The 20,892-nt window shown below is 30.6% G+C and overlaps 1 protein-coding gene across 5 annotated transcripts in view; it reads left to right on the forward strand.

The window, feature by feature from the left end:
* Window positions 1-20,707, forward strand: part of LOC148615871 (hypoxia up-regulated protein 1-like) — a 29,271-nt gene extending 8,564 nt beyond the window's left edge. For 2 of the 5 annotated variants that reach the window (XM_088581493.1, XM_088581497.1), the window contains exons 7-26: window positions 74-150; window positions 617-745; window positions 1,101-1,205; window positions 3,385-3,457; window positions 3,818-4,004; window positions 4,585-4,719; window positions 5,417-5,499; window positions 5,921-6,053; window positions 6,228-6,415; window positions 8,046-8,187; window positions 8,383-8,437; window positions 9,077-9,162; window positions 10,308-10,424; window positions 11,946-12,113; window positions 12,314-12,420; window positions 13,728-13,938; window positions 14,741-14,968; window positions 15,295-15,613; window positions 16,272-16,316; window positions 18,000-18,085. In XM_088581493.1, coding sequence (XP_088437619.1) covers window positions 74-150; window positions 617-745; window positions 1,101-1,205; window positions 3,385-3,457; window positions 3,818-4,004; window positions 4,585-4,719; window positions 5,417-5,499; window positions 5,921-6,053; window positions 6,228-6,415; window positions 8,046-8,187; window positions 8,383-8,437; window positions 9,077-9,162; window positions 10,308-10,424; window positions 11,946-12,113; window positions 12,314-12,420; window positions 13,728-13,938; window positions 14,741-14,968; window positions 15,295-15,613; window positions 16,272-16,316; window positions 18,000-18,070 — 2,659 coding nt within the window. In that variant the 3' untranslated portion in view covers window positions 18,071-18,085. Of the gene's footprint in view, window positions 1-73; window positions 151-616; window positions 746-1,100; window positions 1,206-3,384; window positions 3,458-3,817; window positions 4,005-4,584; window positions 4,720-5,416; window positions 5,500-5,920; window positions 6,054-6,227; window positions 6,416-8,045; window positions 8,188-8,382; window positions 8,438-9,076; window positions 9,163-10,307; window positions 10,425-11,945; window positions 12,114-12,313; window positions 12,421-13,727; window positions 13,939-14,740; window positions 14,969-15,294; window positions 15,614-16,271; window positions 16,317-17,999; window positions 18,086-18,908 lie in introns of those variants that run through there. The other 3 variants (XM_088581494.1, XM_088581496.1, XM_088581495.1) reach the window with 3 other exon arrangements.
* The last annotated feature ends 185 nt before the right edge of the window (window positions 20,708-20,892 follow it).

Consider the following 20,892-nt stretch of genomic DNA (forward strand, 5'->3'; position numbering starts at 1 on the left):
AATCATACAGTGTATACATTTTTAGAAGACCATTGAGAAGATTGTAATTGTATCCTATATGTTATTGTTTTAGTGAGGCAACTTATAGTCCTGAGGAATTGTTAGCCATGGTTTTGGAAAAAGCAAGAGAATATGCTGAAACGTTTGCAGGTCAGCTGTTTTAACTCTAAGCTGCTAAATATCTTTTACTAATACAAATTACATAAACCAGAAGTTGAGTATGGTGTTAGTATTAACTAATTGCTACACTGTAATTTTATTCTGGAAAATAAAATCTGAAGACAAATAAGATGAACAGTAACTTGATTGTTTCTGTCTGTTGCTTCAGATACACCTTATAGACAATCATCAATTAATATGATATTTATTTTTTTGATATGTAATTAATAGAGAGAAAAAATTGATTCATGTTTAAATAGTAAAATAAAAAATTTAGCATATGCTTTAATAATTTTTTTTTTTAATTTAAGGGACTAATATTCAGATATTAATGTCATGATATACAAATTTTTGAAATGGTGCATATAGCGATGCTTTGTACAAAAATAACGCATTCAGTTTTTATCAAGGACAGCTCTGAATTCCTTAGTAAACTTGTTTTTAACATTTATTTCAGATCAGCAAATTAAAGACTGTGTTATTACAGTGCCTGCATACTTCACCCAGTCAGAAAGGAAGGCTATACAGACAGCAGCTGGCTTAATTAACCTCAATATTCTACAGTTAATGAGTGATAATGCTGCTGGTAAGGATATTATAAATCTATCTGAATACATCAGAATGCTTCATATTAAACACTTTTAATGATATCTCTCTTTTGTATTGAATCCAACAAAATGACTGCAGTAATGATTTATACAAATGGTCATGGAACGAAAATGATATAAAATTCTTTTCTTAGAAAGTGAAAGAATCACTCACGAAAGATTAAGAAAAATATTTATGTATGGTGTTTGAATTACAAAAGAAAGATTTGCCAATACTTATCTGTAACAGGTTGAACTTGAGTAGAAATATCTTATAACAAAGATTTAATTAAATTACTGATTTTCTTATTATTGTTCATGCAACAATATTTTATGCTTTTTTTAATTCAACAGTTGCTCTGAATTATGGTGTGTTCAGAAGAAAAGAATTCAATGGAACCATGCAGTACATTATGTTTTATGACATGGGTGCCACAAGTACTACTGCTACTATTGTTGGTATGTATTGGTCAGTTTTATAAAGGTATTATGAGAACTTCACCAGTATTTCTAAGTTGTTGTATAAAAGTGTGGAATTATTCTCTCTAGGCCCTTAAAGCGCTATGCTTTACAATGCTATTGAGTTCGAGTACTGCACTATAAAATCAATTATGACAGGAAATTTGTTTGCCCTGAGGTCATTTACGGTATCCTACAAGGTAATTAGCTCTTGAAACCGACAGCAGTAAACATGCCATGGTCTGTTGATCACTGCGTGATTGCACAGGTGTCTGAAATCAATAGCTGACAAGATTCTTTATCAGTCACCCCACCTAGCCACAAGTTAATTTTAAGGAAGGTGTCAATCAGATACAAATATCCATGTACTGAACCAATCAAAACTTGACTATGGTCAAAGGTAACTCAACCCTGGCCAAAAGCATCTTGCTATTTATAAATGCAAAGTTGAATGTCGTACAATCACAAGAAGTTTTCAACATTTAAAGCTGATTTACCTTGTAAAAGAACATTTAAATTCCTGAACAATATTTATTCCATCAGATACTTCCTTAACACTTTGAAAAGAAAAAGGAAATGGCCGTCTTTTGTTTACTTTGTCATGTTGTTGTGTATCTAGAGCACGTTTTTTTTTTATAGGAAAATCAGTTAAAAAATAGACAGTAAAATCCCACGAGTCTGAAAATAGTAGAACAGGTTTGATGAACAAAAAAAATATGGACTTGCATATTTTGTAAGTCATGATATGGGGTTTCTGTCATGAATAAACTTCATATTAACATAATAATAATTAAAAAAAAAACAAAAACAAAATAAAACAAAACATAATAACTAGTGTGTCAACTTTTAATAATAAGAATAAGAGTTATGTTTTTTTTCCTGGAAACTATGTTAGCTCCATACTACTGACTTCCTGAAAATTTTTGGCAACATGAATTTTAAGACCAGAGTAGTCTATTTCATGTAGTTGATTAGATAATTCTAAATCTATAAATATATTGAAAATTACAAAGACTAGAAAAAGAGTTTAATAGAGAATGCTCTCAAACCAAATGAGCCATTGAGGCTCCAAAACAAATGAAAATTGTGATTTCCAGTGGGTCTGCTGTTAGCAAAAATTTGCAGTAAAACATCAATGAAGAACCCTGGGTGTGTATAAATAAGAGGAAATGTTAATGAAGAATTATGTATAATAGTTTGATACAATATGTTTATAATTTTTGTGTTAAATACAAAACGGAAAAATAAAAAAAAATGGTATTAAAGTTATAATTACTGCAATTGAAGAAAAAATGTAAAATATTTACCAATGAGTAATTCATAAACAATGTACATTTTGAATTCATGGATCAATTTTAAAAAAATACATTAAACAAGAAGTGGCATGTTTCGACACAGGACCTATTAATGTCTTGTCATGTGCACTGAATACAGCACTATCCAAAAATCCTAGGGAGAACACTGAGTATGAAAATGACCAGGGCCTAATCTAGACATCAATGAGAATCAGCAGTTTAAGTAAATGCTGTATAAAAAATAACAATAATGACATTATTGTTGATGAAAACTATTACAAAACCTTCTCCTGGTCAAAGACAAATGGTTAGAAGTGAGCAAATTTCTCCCTCTACATTAGTCCCTGATGACATTTCATACTACTGCACTGAAAGTAATCCATTCTTATTTACCTGTGTTTATAATGGGAATTAATGTGGGTTTTGGGTTTCCTTGCCAATGAATTAACACTACTCTGTCATCCTTTCAACAATCTGTATATGAATATGTTTTTCCTTATCCTGTTATGATCATCCAAGAGTTATCATTCTTTAAAGAAATACTTACAGTTTTAGCATGTTCTAGTCTGTAGAAAAATCTAGAACATTATTAATTTTAAGGTCACTGGGTCAATTGTCTTTAAATTGGTCAAAGGATGCTACAGTTCTTATCATTATTTACAGCTTAGATTAAGGAGTGTAAAACAGACTAGAGTCTTACACAGTTTTCAACAGAGGAAATGTACCACCAAAATAACCCCCTGAATTTTTAACAGAAGATTTGATAGTGTAAATACTATAGACTTGCTTTATTCTTTATATAAATATGTTTAGTATTTTATAAAAAGGAAAAAATCTAGGATGAACTATTAAAAAACTACATTATTATATGTTAAACATTACAGGATACCATGTTGCTAAAGTGAAAGAAGGAACAAGGGTTGAAACAAACCCGCAGCTGGTCATTAAAGGTGTTGGGTAAGTGTGCTGTCTTCCTTTACAAACCTACTACAATGTATAACTCCTAGTCATAAATGTGTAGGGTAACATAAATTCAATTTTGATAACGACCCTTTAAAAAGTGAAGTATTTTGAAATATTCTTTTATATGTACATGAAACAATATAAGAAAAGGCTACAATTTTCATATTTGAAAGTGAGTCTTGAAATGAAATGAATGTCTGTCTCAGATGCATTATCATAACTCCTGAAGTTTCTTTTATTGTAAACTGGAAGTAATCATCCTATGTAAAAATTGTAATGAACTACTCTTTGCTCTTCCTGTTGTTTCTATATATATATAGATTAGGTAAAAAACAACCTGAATGTTTATTTCAGGTTTGACAGAGGTTTGGGTGGTACAGAAATTACACTTCGACTCAGACGCCATCTAGCTAAGGTATTTAATGGACAGAAAAAGACCAAAACTGATGTATTTACTAATGAAAGATCCATGGGAAAACTGTTTAAAGAAGCTGAAAAGTTGAAAAAAGTTCTCAGTGCCAATACACATCACTATGCACAGGTTTGTTTAAATGGGAATTATAATGTGGTGGAAAGTGTTTCCCCTTTACTATAAAATGACAATTGAAACTTTTTTTATTTCAATTTCACTGGTTTCGGTCTCTAGCAGTCTTTTTTTTTTTAAGAGGGGAGCGCTTATTTTTATATTCAAAAACAATATTCATTAAATGGTTTTGGTCATGTGAATGTAAGGAGGTGAGGGGGGTACATTTGCACATTAACTTAATCAAATGGGATAATGCCAGAAGTGTGGTGCCTATGTTAAGGTCTTTTCTATTAACAACAAAAGCAGCATTGTATTTAAATGGGCATGTCTGTTTTGTGTTATGTTTTTTTGTGATGCTTCTGAGTTAATCCTGGCTTGATTTTTGAAATCTGATGGTATCATGTTTTAGCTCTTATTATGTTATGAACACTTTCAAATCTAATAAGCATTTACTATGCAAGGTCGTAATTAGAAAATTTATATGTAATGATTCTTGCATGCATTAAATTTCCTATATAACAATTTTCGTATGCAGTAAAATTCAATCATAACTTTTGTATGCACTTAATTTTATATGTAACTATATTGTATGCAGGTTGAAGGATTACTGGAAGAAATTGACTTCAGAACTAAAGTAACGCGAGAAGAATTAGAAGATTTATCTAAAGATTTATTTGAAAAGGTCACCAAACCAATAGAAGAAGCACTCAAAATTTCACAAATTACCATGGTATGTACTATATTTTTATTCGTTTAAAAACATTACATGTAACATTTTAATTTATACTCTATCATTTGGTATCCCTCAATTTGTTAGAGAGAGTTATACTGCATTCTGTTCATCTTGTCCACTGAGTAATATTTTGAGTTTTTCTTAGCTCTTAATTTGTAGGTTATTTAATATTTGGTGTGGAGCTTTCTTTTAGATGTGTTGTACTTTGTTTCAAGCTTAACTGTGTTGAACATGCAAATCTTGATTTTGTTTTCCTTAGTTTTTACTGGAATTATTTCACACTTTTATGTACAATTAACACCAGTAGTAGTACTTGTCTAGCTATGCTTCAACCAATGTGTTATTAAGTTTTATACAAACTTAAAGTAGCAGTGTACAATGATTTGTTTGTCAAATATAGTATTGTATCTTTGTGATAACGCATCACATGTTTTGTGAATGGCAGTTAACACAAAATGTATAAATATAGATATGTTTTTTTTCTGTGCCAGAAGTTGAGTACAGTGCTAGCACTTTTGTATTGCTACATTGTAATTATATTCTGGCAGATCAAAACAGATATGCTCATATAAAACAGTTATACATATGTGTTACTGTTATTCCAGTCTGTAACAGTGTAAGAATTATTTAACTATTTTTTCTGAGTATATTAAAGCTGTATTGACATTTTTATAATTTTGTGCTCTTTTTGTAGGGTGAGATTAAAGATGTTATTTTGATGGGAGGAGGAACTAGAATACCCAAAGTACAAGAAATACTTAAGAAGTTCTTAGGAAGGTTGGTGCTTTATTTTCCTGGTTCATAACATTTGTATTGGCAAATAAATAAAATTTTAAGACATTAAGAATAAATTGCTAATGAACTGATGTCAGATTAGAGTGTAACTTTCCTATTTGTGTTTTTTGGATTTTTTGAAAAGATCTTATATCCCCAAAAAAGAAGGTTGTGTGTCTAGGTGTTTATCTGTTAGTTTGGTCACACTTTCTCCCTAGAAGAATTTTGGATACAGTTATTCAGCTTCTGCTGTACATTTTAATCAGTGATTTGCAGGGCCCAATACTCTTTGTTTTGTTAAGTTGACCAGATTTGAAATGAATAGTAGTACCATTAATTGTTCATTTCATTAACTTGCATTTCCTCGTAACCAATAAGTTTTCAGCTGTGAAATTTTAGTCAGTACAATGCACGTTTTTTACAGAACTGAACTTGGTAAGAGTATCAACACAGATGAAGCTGCTGCCATGGGAGCTGTTTACCAAGCTGCTTATCTAGGAAAGGGATTTAAAGTTAAAACATTTGGTGTCAAGGAAGCTAGCATTTATCCCATCAATGTAAGGGATGATTATTATCATTTTTAATGATTTAATGCAATTATGTAATAATTTTTAACAATTTCTAATTTTCAGATAAGTCTAATGAAAATATGATTTTATATCATTTTTTTGCGTTCTACTTTCGTTAATTGATTTTCTTGTAAGAGAATTATTATATGTATTTGCTTTCAGGTTGAATTTGAGAAATATAAACATACTGAAGATGGTTCAGACAGTGTCAAAGTCATCAAAAGGACTATATTTAACAGAATGAATCCATTTCCTCAGAAAAAAGTCATGACCTTCAGCAAACATTTCAAGGACTTTGATTTTAATGTTACCTATGGGGACACTAGTTTCCTGTCTGATTTTGACCAAAAGTAAGTGAAAAGAGCATGTGTTCCAAAACACTATGAACACATGGAAAATTTATGTATTTAATATACAGAACATATAAGGGATAATTATATAGTATTTGAATAATCATAGTCATGGATTTGATGGTCACAAATTGAGTTTACTGACAGTAGCAGAGACAGTGAACTTTTTATCAGAAAACGTCAAATCATGATTCATACAAATCTTAAAAATCTTAAAATAAAATGAAGTTATCTCCATGGCAACTGCCAAATACATCAGTAAAAATGGTAGTTGGAAATCTTTAAATAATATCATGAGCAGGGGCTGCTCTGGCTTCCAAAATTCTGTTGCCAGAAAAAGCGCCAGCTGCCATTTTTTGTAGCCTGTTTTCAGAAATTAGAGCCAAAGGCAGTATTAAGTTCACTGGTGAATTATCTTTGTCAATTCTCCATTCATGACATGCATGTACCCAAGATTCACTCTTGATGCATGTATAAAGCAGGTTTTTAGCTCTAGTCTGTCACTTTCATATGCATAAAATATTAAGTACTACTCCCGAAACAGGTATTTTACTTCCATCAAAGACTATATTACTATTCTCATACAGTCCCTGATTTTAAAACATGCACGTTCACCTAAGTTGCCCTTTATGGTCTGATTTACCTAATACAATATAATTTATATATTTTTTTTATTATTTTTAACAAACTTGATTCTTTTTGTCAAGTGATAAAATTTCTATGAAACTACAGTTTGTACCATAGACCATTAATTGTGTCCCTATTTAATTATCTTGATATCTAAATAGCATTTCCTTAATTAGATTTTGGGAATCCCCATTCATTTGTTTATCGATTTTCCCGCCAAAAAAGTCACATGGCAAAAGTGTAAACAAATGTCATCCATTTTCTTTTATCAATTCTTTCATTTCGAAGTATTTAGACACTTCCTGATGGGATAATCATGGTTAATTGGATTTAATTTATTCTGTTGTTACGTAAGTCTGTTTCTGAATGTTTTACATGGTTAAATAGGGCTGTGAAACTTGTGTGTAGCCACGTGCACATGGCCTTAATTGTGTTTACCTTCGACCAGATGATGAGAGTTTTGATTGGCTCAATAATATATTTATATTTGATTGACACGTCTTATGAGAATATTGTCAGTCCAGTCGCCTGGTGTAATTACCTTTAATTGCCTTCAGTCGTAAATTGGTCATAGTCAATTAACTCTGACCAGGTGTCAACACAATTGTTTAATTGGAGAAAATATCCGTTGCTGATAAACTTCCTGTCAGTTTCAATATACAAAACCTAGGCGCCAAGAAAATCGCCAACTGGCTATTTTTGTCACCAGATGAAATAAAAAATTGCAAATTGTGACATTGGCGAAGCCCAGCGCAACCCCTGATGAGGAACTAATTTGTTGTTGACAGTTGATCAGTGTTATTAGAAGACATAGGATATTATTGATTAAATAAAATTAAAATTGCAACACAAAATAAAACTGTTTATTTCAGTTATCTTTCATTAATTTTCTTTTAAGACATGCTCATGAATTACATTTCATTCTGCAGTAATATTATTACAAGACTAGACAGAGTTAATATTTATATGATGTATACTTTAAAGTATCCATTGTCTATTGCAGATCTTTCCAGGACCCACTATTAGCCAGATATAAACTGACAGGTGTGGCAGGTGCTTACTCTAAACACAAGGAGTCAGGTGATAGTAAGGGTGTCAAGGCTCACTTTAGGTTAGATGAAAGTGGAATTCTACACCTGGATCAGGTAATTAAATCTTTACTGAAATTTATAGATTGTAAATTCAGTAAATTTATAATGATAAATGGTTTTAAGCTTCTAACTGTTGCATAATAGTGCTTCTCTTTCTTCAGTTTTGGTTCCATTGTTCATAAAATAAATACAGTGCATTTTCAAATGTCCTAAAGAGGTCTCGAAGCAACTTTATATTATTCTTTTCAGGTAGAAGTAGTATTCGAAAAAGAAGAAGAACAAAAGGAAGAATCTACATGGTCCAGTAAGTTTTAATTTATAATGTAAATATCGTTTAAACCATTTGATGGTGAGTTGATCTCTTACCCCGAGGCTAGGTTCACTATCACCTGTGATTTTATTTTATTTTCAATATTGATCATAATTTCTGGTGTCAAGTTTCTACTGTTTTGCTTAAAGGATGCTTAAAATTTTGTGTTGTGTAAAAGCAGGAATCTTAAAATAAAACATTGATCACACATAAACTCTGGATCAGCCACTGGTATGACTGTTTAAGTTACTACTTAAAAAAGACATTGTGATAAGCTACATAATGTTTACTGTATGTGTAGTGATTTATTTTTTTTTTAAAACATCCCCCCCCCCCCCACAAAAAAAAAATAAAAATAAAAAAAATTACATTTTCACCTTATCAATGCTTTCAGACAATGTATTTTTCTGAAATCACAGAATGCAAAAACAAATACCTTGTAATGGTGTTTTTTTTTTTTGGAAATCCCAAACTCAAAGTTGTTGATCAATATGTAACATTATAATAAACTATCATTTATGCTTATCATAGAAAGAAAGATTGGAATATGGAATAACTATCTATAACAACCTTTTAATTTTGATATCAGTTATGTTTAACAATGTATGTCATGAACTATAAAATTCTTGATAGAATTGGGAAGTACTTTGGGAGGATTATTTGGTGGTAAAGAAGAAGAAAGAGAGAAGAAAGAAGAAACAGGAGAAAAGCCAGTAGAGGTATAGATTTTTGTTCTTTGATTCTTTTGCAGTAAATGTTAAGAAATCTATAATGGTTATTGAATCTGTCTTCTAATTAAAGATGAAAGTAGTACAAGGTAAATCTTCACTGTAATTGTAAAGTACATTTGAAACCTTCATTAACTAACCCTCATTCCAATTTTTTATTTGGAGAAATTTATAATTTGATGTCTGTTGTTTTGATATTTGGACTTATTTCTTTCAAAATTAGCTGGAAAAAATTGGTAACAGAAATATTATTGATTTTAAACATTATCTTCGAAGTTGACAAAACAGTTGTATTAGGACTGACAGCAGTTAGTGGTAATTTTCTTGTAGTTTAGGAAATTTTGCATTTTTTTATTTAAAAAGTTTAATTGTTTGTAAAGAGGATCTATTGATTAACATTAAAGATGTTACAGTCAAACTTGGATAGCTTGAAAACCCAGAATTTCTCAAACAACACCTTCTCCAGTGTAAGGCCATGCAAACAAAAATGACTAGGTTCTCAGGCCACTTTTTAAAATAAGTAGTGTGAGAGGGAGGCCTTTTTTTTTTTTTTATTCAGAAGTATAAATACTGTTCAAAATATACAGTTTAAAAACGTGTGCATGTGGAGGAAAAGTTATGAATAATACTTCATGGCATCAAAATCTACTAGAGTAAACAGTTTGGCACAATATATGTGCCATGTTTTAGTTGATGTTAAATGACTGAATCTGTTGAACCACTTTTGAACCTTACCCCATGTGTGCAAAGGATCCAGATGTCAAATGTTTTCAATAAAACCAAAACCAAGACCAAACAAGAATAATTAAACATCAGTTTTTCAAATTCTGGTAATAACCAATATCATCGGTGTCTTGGTGTTTAAGCTACCAATAATGACTGTATTATCTGATTTGCTGATCTAGCCTATCATTTGTACTGAAGGAAAATTTTGGTTTGCTGTGGTGAAGTTTTTGACAGGTTTCAATATTTGTTATGTAATTTGAATTATTACATGGATCTATTTTCTTGTTGTATTTTTAGTAACTTGTTGTTATCAGTGCATGTTGGCTTTTTGCTTTTTTTTTTACTTTTATTCTTTTGTTACTGACTTCAATTGGGTTTAGGACTAACATTTTTTGCATGTTCATATGAAGGGGGATAAAAAGGAAAGTGAAAGTAAAGAAAGTAAACCAGATCAGACAGATTCAGACAAGGAAAAACAAGATGAGACAACTCAAGAGGGAACTGACAAAAAAGATGAAAAACAACAGGTTGTACAAGCTCCTTTGGTGAATGGGTTCTGTATTCTGATATCAAGAAATTTATCTTATTCTCATTTATTTGATGTAAACTTTAAATGCTCTTTTTGCTAGCTGCTTAAAATTCTGTTGTACATGCTAGATTAGTCCACGATGGACATGAGGGATATTTTCTATCATTGAATATTTAAGTACATATTATGATGTCAGCCATGAGTAAGTGTTGATATGATTAAGGTGTTCTTTGACAAACCTACCCTTCTGAACCTCTTGCCCCAACCTTTGAATGTTTCTTATATTATGATAACACAAATTTTTTTATCCTTTAATATTGTTGTTGGTATTTTTATAGACAAATTTCAATAAAAATATAAATGCAAAAAAAATACATACTATATGTACCTATATGTTCTTCCAAAGTAGTCAAAAGAAAACTAGGCTGTTCTTGTTTCCAAATGAAACATTTAGAGCATATGTCGTTTAAAAATCACACTCAAAGATTGAGTTGTATATTGGAATCACCTGTTTCATCTATCCGTCTGAATTTCATCACAATTATCTCGGCTCAATGGATGGATTGATTTCAAATTTCATTGTGTGGCTTTACATAGATGGCGCATACTTTGTAAGTGTCTGTCATTTGCATTTCATGCAATAACTCAAAAAGTTGCTACCAATTTTTGTGAAACTTTGGTGAATTGTTTCTTTTGATCGATATAAGCTCCCTTTCAAGTTTTATGAATTTCCTATATTTCATTTTGGAGTAATGGGGTGATTTTCTGCGTTTGGGCTATAACTTTTGAACCCATCAAGCAACTTGAGATATGGAATTTTTTTCATGAAAAAGGGGGATTTTCTATTTTTTTGCAATAACCTGAAAATGCTTCAGAAGATTTTCTTAAAACTTTGTTAAATAGTTTATCGATATTTGTGCTAGCTCTTTATTGATTTTTATATATTTTGGGTATTACATTTCTGAGTTATGGGACTTAATTCATACAAATAAGGGTCAATTTCCTGTTTTTGGACTCAGAAAACGGCTTCCCCAATTGTCATGACATTGTGAAAAGTCAATTTCTTTTGATCTAGACTTTGATTTTTTCATCATACAGAAACAAAATTCTTAAATTTATTGAAAGCATTTTGTCCATCCGCCTATCTGTTCATGTTATCTTTATAAAGTCTTACTGAAAGATTTAAGTTATTTGACTGCTTCCATTCTGGTCAAAATATGATCTTGTGTCATACATATAATCACATTAAAATTTCAGAGCTGTATCAAGCTTGAACTTTGTGTCCATATTTGCCTTATATGTTCAGGGTTTATCTTCTGCAGGTGTATCTAGCTGCGCTCTGCAAAGCATTTTATTCACTAAGTGGAATTTTCATCACAAAAATCTTGGCTCCCTATTGATTGATTGATTAGAAAATTTCCAAGATTTTGTTTATACTTCCATCCTTCTTCATGTTTAAAAATTGCATTCAATTGATATGCAACACATATTTATCAATGTTATTTTAATTTCTTATCAGGTACCAGCTGATGAAGAGGAAAAAACATCTGATAAAAAGACTGATGAATCTAAAGAGGATAAGCCAGAAGAAGGAAAGAAAGAAGATAAAGATGATAAAAAAGATGAAACCACGAGTAAAAAGCTAAATGAAACAGAGGGACAAAATAAAACAGATTCTGAACAAAAGGTAAATCATGTTACTGTTATATCTTTTGGAATATTTTTTTTAAGTTGTTTACACTTGATAAGCCTTGTGCATGTTGATGTGACAGAGAATATTTTAGGTAGGCAAAATAAAAAATTTTAAAACATGTTTTGTTAAAGCAAAATTAAGATGGCTGTACTCTAATATTTATTGCTTTTATTACTGTTTTCTTTTGATTACAGGATAAGAAACCTAATATAACTGTAGTGAAAGAGAAGATTGAGACAAGCTTGGAAAACTTTGATATTCCAGACATCTCTACAGATACATTCAAGACCATGAAGAAAAAGTAGGTCCAAATTTTACAGGTTTTTTTTTTAATACCATTAGATGAATATACAGCCCTAAATAAATATTTAAAAAATATTTCTCTTTACAATCAAATTTAAACCTTCATTCAGAACATCTGTAAAACCTACATGTATGTTTGTAATGCAGGATAATCCTTTTTATCGTGTTCTATACTTTTTTAGCTCACCTGGCTGAAGGCCAAGTGAGCTTATGCCATCACTTGGCGTCTGTCGTCATCGTTGTCGTGGACAAATTTTTAAAAATCTGCTCCTCTGAAACTAGTGGACTGACAGGTTTTAAACTTGGCATGATTGTTCCTTAGGGTGTTCTGCACAAAATGACTGTTGGGATTTTTGATCCATGAAAAACATGGCTGCTGTTACTAAAAATAGAACATAGGGGTCAGATTGCAGTTTTTTGCAAATAACTTAAAAACCGTTGCCTTTAGCAGATTTCTGGCACGGGGGTAATATTGTTCAGCATCATGAGATGGACCTATGCCAAAATTTTCTAAACGATTGGTCAACTGATGTAGGAGTTACGGCCCCTGAAACAGTTTTTTTGCACTTTTCACATGTGCAACTTTGAAAATCTTCTTCTCAAAATCCATTGCATAGAATTCAATGAAACTTGGTATTTATGTTCCTTAGGGTGTCCCACACAAAATGACCGTTGGGATTGTTGATTCATGAAAAAGCATGGCCGCCATTATTAAAAATAGAACATAGGGGTCAGATGGCAGTTTTTTGCAAATAACTCAAAAACTGTTGCCTTTAGCAAATTTCTGGCATTGGGTAAAATTGTTAAGCATCATGGGAAGGACCTATGCCGAAATTTTCAAAACCATTCAGTGACTAATGTAGGAGTTACGACCCCTGAAACAGTTTTTGTGTAGTTTTTTTTTTCACATGTTCAACTTCTCTAAAACCATTTAAGAACATTAAATGAAAATAAGCATAGTAGTTCTTTAGTGTATTGTGCTCAAAGTGACTTGTGATTTTTAATCCATGAATAGATATGGCTGCCTATACTAAAATGAAACTTAGGGGTCATAAGACAAGTTTTTGAAAAAAATTCAAAAATTGTTGCCTTTAGCAAAATTCTGGTTCAGGTCATGAAAATGCTATGAAAAGCATTTCTTGCATTTGACAATTTAGTTGATTTTAACTTAGCCTGTCTCATTCCTCAAGTTTTTCAAATAAGCAAATGGTTAACCAGGTGAGTGATTCAGGCTCTCTTGAGCCTCTAGTTTGATTTTATCTGCTCTTTATAATGACTGCAACTTATATTTATTTCACTTCACAGGTTAGCTGATCTAGCAACAAAAGATAAGGAGAAAAAATTGTTGGAGAAGGCCAAGAATGATTTAGAATCATTTATATTTGACATGAGTGATAAGTTGACCTCAGAGGTGTATGAAAAATGTGCCACAGAGACTGAGAGGGAAAATTTAAGTAAGACGATGTCTGAAGCTTCAGATTGGATGTATGATCAAGATGATGATGCTAAGAAGGAGGTAGGTTTTCTGGTTTTTCTGTCCACTATGGTAGTCTCGTATGGCATTCATCCTTGCCTGTATTGCTGGAGGACCTGGGTACTTATCCCTAGGAGAATTATGCAGCTAACTGCTTATTCTCTATACACTTGGTACTTAGAGGATAGAGTGACAGCAAGTTGAACGGATTTGTCAGAGTTGTTCTGTGAGATAGCATTGTGTCTAGTATATCAGTTGGATTGGTCAAATGTTCTTGTTTTGAAATGCATGAAATATCTACCGTGGGACATTAACCACATTCAATCAATATTTTTATAGGATGCAATAAGTAAAAAAACTTATTTACATTTGTTATATATGTGAATTCCTTTAGAGAATGTTAATATAGTAGCAAGTCATTTAAAAAAAATAAAGAACAGTTTCTATATTGGTTTCTTATATGAGTTATTGACTGTGATGTTTGATTTTGGAATAAAAATATAACTGGCTGTTCTTTGGTAACTATAGTTTTATTGACTTTAAGGTGGACTGAATACTAACAATGTATTGTATTTTAAATAAGCAATACTGTATATGACAGTAATTGTATGATATTCACATTCCCTGATGGTAAAATTGTTGTTTCTCTGTATTTGCTGATCACAATTTCTGTCAGTTGTCTACCTTGAGTGGATGTAGACAAGAACTGGTCAGAATTATAAATGGAAATTAGTTAATTTATTACTATACCTACAAAGCTAAATGAATCCAGAGTATAGCCTTGCTTATCTTTAATCAAGGCATTTTTTTCAGAAATGATAAATGTCTTCCATGTCAATTTCAGGTATACTTAGATAAACTTAAAGCTCTGAAGAAGGAGGTGAAGGATTTGAAGAACAGAGTGTATGAATATGAAGAGAGACCAAAAGCTTTTTTAGCTTTGAAGGACATGATAAATCATACTGAATATTTCTTGAAATCTGTTAAAAATATTTCTGCTGCATCTGAGGAGGACAGAATTTTTACTGATGTAGAAATTACAACATTAGAAAAATTAATTACAGATACACTGGTAATTAATTTGAGGTTCATGAAGATTTTTCAAAAATTTTATACTCCCATTGAAAAGATATATACATGTATTATTGCTACCCCACTTCTTTTAATTCATTCTTTAGTAAGGTCTACAATACTTTTTCACCAAAGTTGTTGATATACTTTGTCCTTAACTGAGTTAAATTTAGCAAGTCAAAAGTCAAGGTCACAGAGTGGGAAAAAAGAGGGGGAGGGGGTAGTTACAATTAGTTTGTTTTAAATTTCCTTTATGAATATTTGTATCTGTTTAGTACTGGTATATGTATCTGAAAGATTGTAAAATTCTTTATTGTTTTATTTTAGAAATGGAGAGATGATATGATGGAAGAACAGAAGAAAACACCAGATACAGAAAAACCTAAAGTAACAGTGGAAGATATAGCTCTAAAAATACAAGCTTTAGATAGAGAGGTTAAATATTTGATAAATAAAGCTAAAAATTTTAAACCAAAACCTAAGCCAAAGACCAATACAACAAAAACAGATTCAAATTCAACAAAGACTAATACAACAAAATCTGATGATATAAAAACAGAGGAGCCTTCGGATCAAAAGAAAGATAAACCTAGTGATGATTTCACTTCAGATACTCCTACCGAGCAGACACAAGATTTACCAGAAGGTATGCTTTAGTTTGGTAGCTCTGTTATTGTGGATTTTATTTCTTTAGTTGTCGGGTCCTTTCAGAGCTTACTTGAAGGTGTATTTACACTTATTGAAGACCTTTTGGTGATCTCTGTAAGTATTTACTGTGTTTATAGGGGTTATATGATGGTGCTTTTGTTGCATTTCACCATATCTGTTCCTGAAAGAAGTAGTCATTTCCCCCTTCCTTTTATCTATACTGTGGTTCTTAGATTGTTTCTCTCACATTTAAATGAAACTTCCGCTGATGGAAAATTCCTATTGATTTAAGATCAATAGGTAAAAGTTGAAGACCAATGTCACAAAAAATATAACACATTGATAAATAAATCTTTACACAAAATCAAATGAATCTTTTTAATTTTCTATAAAGAATTCCAAGAGTTGTAGGATATTTTTTTTCTTTATAGTGTCAGTATTAATCAATGTTTAGTTATTGGGTCACATTAATTTGAATATTATATTATTTTCTAAGCCTAAATAAAATATTACTTATCATAAAAAGATTAAAAGGGAGATAACTATGATTTTAAGGGTTGATCTGCTCGAGTACAAATGTCTTTTTGGTGAGTTGTTACCTGACACCAGGCATGCAAAGATTTTCTGTTTTCATCAATATTTTTGTGTCATTTCAGATAAATCAGAAAATATAGAAAAAACAGAATCAGATAAATCAGAAGGTATGAAAGTTGTTAATCAGCCTGGATTTATCTTAGTTGTTAAGTATCAGTCTGTAAAAATCAGACAGAATGTGATTCATGCATGTCAAAAACCCACAAAATTCACGTTTTTTTTCTTGTTCAGAAACCGCTATAGATCACATAACCAGTCTTTGTTTTTCATTTGGGTGTTGTGCTTTTGAGATAAAATTTATATAGATTGTACATGAAATTAACGCTTTGCAAGAGTTATCATTCTTGATTTTGTCCAATTTGGTTGATTTTAGTGGGAGATAAATGTATGATTCTGAATATGGAAAGGACAACTGTTATGTAAAAATATAGCATATGTAGATTGAAAAAGCATTGTCAGATTGGTGGGTTTTTCTTCATCATGAATCACCTTAATATATAGACAGTGTCTGAATTTTATATGGACTTTTAATTAATTTGTGTAATAGGTTACAGTCGACATCTGTATTGATATTTTGGAAAGATTCTATAAAATTAGCTTTGAAATTTGACCAGTGTGCAAGTTTCATGGGCGCACTTGACAACTTTAGGCATGTAACTTATTTCTTATGTTGACTGGGATATTTGGATAAAAATAACTTGTTTTATTAGCTGCTCCAATTAAGAATTGGCAGTAATAAAAATTTTGTCTATTGAAAAATAACATAAATTTTCCATGTGCATATTGTTTATTGGGCGAAGTGCAATAAACAAAATATGCACATGGAAAATTTATGTTATTTTTCAATAGACAAAATTTTTATCATAGCCAATTCTTATAAATTAATTTTAAAACATTTTTATCTTTAAACATGAGAAAAGTAGCTCTGAATTTAACTGAATAGGGACATGTCAATATTTTTTTATCCATTGAGATTTAACAAGATTATTTTAACCAATCAGATTACAGTATTTATCTCAAACTAATTTATTGTACCATGTTTCACCAAACTTGGAACACTTATTTTACAGCTCTCTTTTTTTTTACTTTGCTATTGTTGTCATAACAGTAAACTTGTTGACAATAATTGTAAGTATATATTCATGTAAACATTAAATCATTCCATAGATTTTATTATTACATGGATTTTTAATGTTTCTCTCAAAACAAAATAATGAACTAAAATACTATCTGGTGTAAATCTGTTTAGACAGGTTTATTAAGAAATGAGTTATTTTTTTTTTTTTGTCAATGCACACTAAATAACTTGAATAGCAAGTTATTTCAAGTGTGCACCACGGGATTGAGGTTATTTCAATTTTAGTATCTAAATTCAATAAATAAACCATTAAAAATGTTAATGAAGTTACTGTCATTACAAAATTTGGTCTAGATGATGGATGAAATTTTTTTTCAATCAGAAACTGTGTTACTTCTGAAATTGAATTATCTGTTTGTTCTAATAAATTCTTTGGAAGGAAATCTGACACTATATATTGTGTAGGTAAACATCTGTAAAAACAAAGCAGTATCACTCCAACAATAGCAAAGTACAAAATTACATATTTAGTTAGTTGAGCATTGTAATGTGTCAGAGACACTGATAGTAATATATCATATTTAATGTACATTTAAAAAAAATCCGGGAAATGCCTACCAAATCATAACAGGATCAAGCTGAAAACTTTAATTCAGAAATATCTCAGTCAACATGACTTCTATGAAGGCACCATAATTATTTCCCTTTTTAGAAATTTCTACAAAAAGAAAATCAATAATATTAGAGGCATTAACAGGTAATTTAGTAGAACTAACCTGGTAGGCAATGGTATTATAAGATCAGCTTCCAATTTACAGTTCTTGACAGGGAGCATGTATGTCTAAGGTGTAGATAAACAAATTACAATTCCATGTGAAACTAAATGACACATGCTTGTAATATATGTGTCACTTTAATGAGCATGCAGACCTTACCCAGTTACTATAGTTGGATTAACGGTAGCTTATGATCCATGTTTTATATGAAATAGCACCTAGCTGATTCTTGAATTTGTCCATTTATGTATCTTAACATAAATATTTACAAAACATTTGGGAAAAATTCAATTACAAGTAATAATGTATAACACTAATAGGTATTGTGTATTCAATGTGAAAGTAGCCTTAGAATTGATCTAGAATTAAAATATGCAATTCGAAAACCAAGAAAAAAATTAAAAAGGAGACTTTTACAAGTATTATGAACTGTTTTTAAAGTTAAGCTAGCAATAGAAAATTTTGTAAAATGGGCTCCCAAAATAATAATACTTGATACTAGTTTTGATTACTACATATATTACCTTTTTATGTCTTCAGCTTTGAAAGAAGTGAATATAGTGGTCATGTTTAAGTTATGTGATTATGTTGCTAGAATTCTTAGATTGAATAAGGTGAAATGATACATTGAGTGTGTCAAGGATTGTGGAAACTCACGGTGTTCACCATTTTTCATGAATATAAATGGTTTCTATAATTATATCATTGTTCAATTAATTATAGCTGTTTTTCATTTTACATGTTGCAGTTAACAGGTTATTGATATGGTAATAGCATGTATAGATACCCTACTATAGTTCAATCTACAAACTGATGGTATTTTAAGCTTCATCTTTTTTTTTCAGAATCAACAAGGAAAGATGAATCACATGACCCAAGTGAACTTTAACAAAAGTTTTTCTTAGGATGATTTTATATAATTCTGGACCAGCAATCTGTGTTCTGAGTAAAACAAGTGAAGGGTCATGGAGCTGATGTTTACTCATTGTCTTTCAGGATCAATTATCAATGTGCTTATCCATACATTCTACTGTTTTGTGATTGTACTATCAAAATCATTGTTATGTTCTTTTAAATGTACTACGCTCAATGTTATTGTTATCAAAGAGTACTGAAGCATTTAAAAACGGATAAGAATGGTAGCAGTTTAATTTGACTTGTTTGGCAATGCTACATATATATGAACAACATTAATGTGTATCTTTTTTATAAGTTTTCTGTTGTAGTGCCTGTTGTAGACAAAACAAAGTTTTAGTTGAAACTTTTCATTGATACAGAATATTTAGTTTTGGTGATAGAAAATCATAAAGGCCAACAAAGAATTATTGGTGCTTAGGTCTTTCCTCATCTCATTGTGGGTGTATCATGACCCATTTCTTTTGCCATATCAATGAAATAAAAACAAAAAAAAATATTTCTTAGCACTTTTTCTTACAGTGCAAAAAGCACTTGATTCACTTTTTTTGCAAAATATAAAAGATATGTCTCCCACTATCAGGGACTCTAATAGCTACTGCTGGTCTCCCCAGATCTATATAATCCTTTCCTTGATACTCATGCTATACTATATTTACTGATGGTAACTCATCCCTTAAAGTGGTGCATTTCTATAAATATCAAATTGTTCTTTCTTTGTACTTGTATTGTGATTTCATTTTTGTTTTTTTTTTGTATTGAAGTAAGTTAAATGATTTGGATACAAAGTGTGATGAATAAGTACATCAATCCATTTTATCATAAAATATGACCATTCATCAATATCCTGTGATAGTAAACATGTGTTCCTTACATCTGTGTAGATTTCATTCCAGTTTTTCTTGAGATTTTTAACAATACATGAAATGCATGAAAGTTAGCATTAATTATGATTTTTTTAAACAAGCATATTATTTTTTGTTCCCTTAATAGAGTATTTGATTGTAATGAAGTCATTAAGACATACTGTAGCAGGGTGAAATGATCTATTGTGATGGTCAGTCTTATATTTAAAAGTAAAAAAAATAATTTAATTAATATATTTTGTGTGTTTGCAATTATTTTGCATTTGTTACTTGGTTTTTTTTTTGGTTCTAAATTTTAAAGTAGAAACTGAAGAAAGAAGTTATCATCAATCACTCAGTTGTATTTGATAACATAGTGAAGACTTGCAATCAATGATACAATTTTACAGTTTATTGAAGGGTTTCTTTACAGCCATATCTTACACAATATTTATTGTAGACACAAGTTTGCTGACTTGCTTTCTTCATGAATTATTTTTAAACATGATATACTATATGCCCTCCCCCCCAAAAAAAAAATGTGTAAAGATCCATCTTGTTATGTACAGTTGGGTGATAGACAAACTGATCATCATCATAATTTGCAGTATGTATGGAGAATGTATATTAGATGTTAAACTAACCTCGATATGTTGTTTCCCCAGCATTGTATGTGTAACTGTAGCTAAGATGGTTATTGAGTGAGATACTTGAATTCATGTTACTTCATGTTATAAGTGCTGTCTTTTGAATTTCTTGATGTTAGTGACAGTGGTGTTATGTGATAATTGTTGCGAAGTATATATATTTATTGATGATAGAGGTGAATGGATGTTTGAATGGTTAGAGATATTTTTGAATAAATAATTATTTTGTTCAACAAAGTTGTTTTTCCTTGAATATTTCAACATTGCCTTAACATAAGATGTATGTGTATAGAAACTTGGGAGTTATTGTGATGTTGTAATCATTCTCGGACATTTGTTTGCAAGTGAATTCATTTTTATGAATTTTTTTCAATAAGGGAAATTTTGGGACTTCACAGTCCTAACCATTTCTGAATTGGCTG

Source organism: Perna viridis, chromosome 5, assembly GCF_037379345.1.
Source record: "Perna viridis isolate PV_CMFRI_1.1 ecotype Kerala chromosome 5, ASM3737934v1, whole genome shotgun sequence".
Lineage (NCBI taxonomy): Eukaryota > Metazoa > Mollusca > Bivalvia > Mytilida > Mytilidae > Perna > Perna viridis.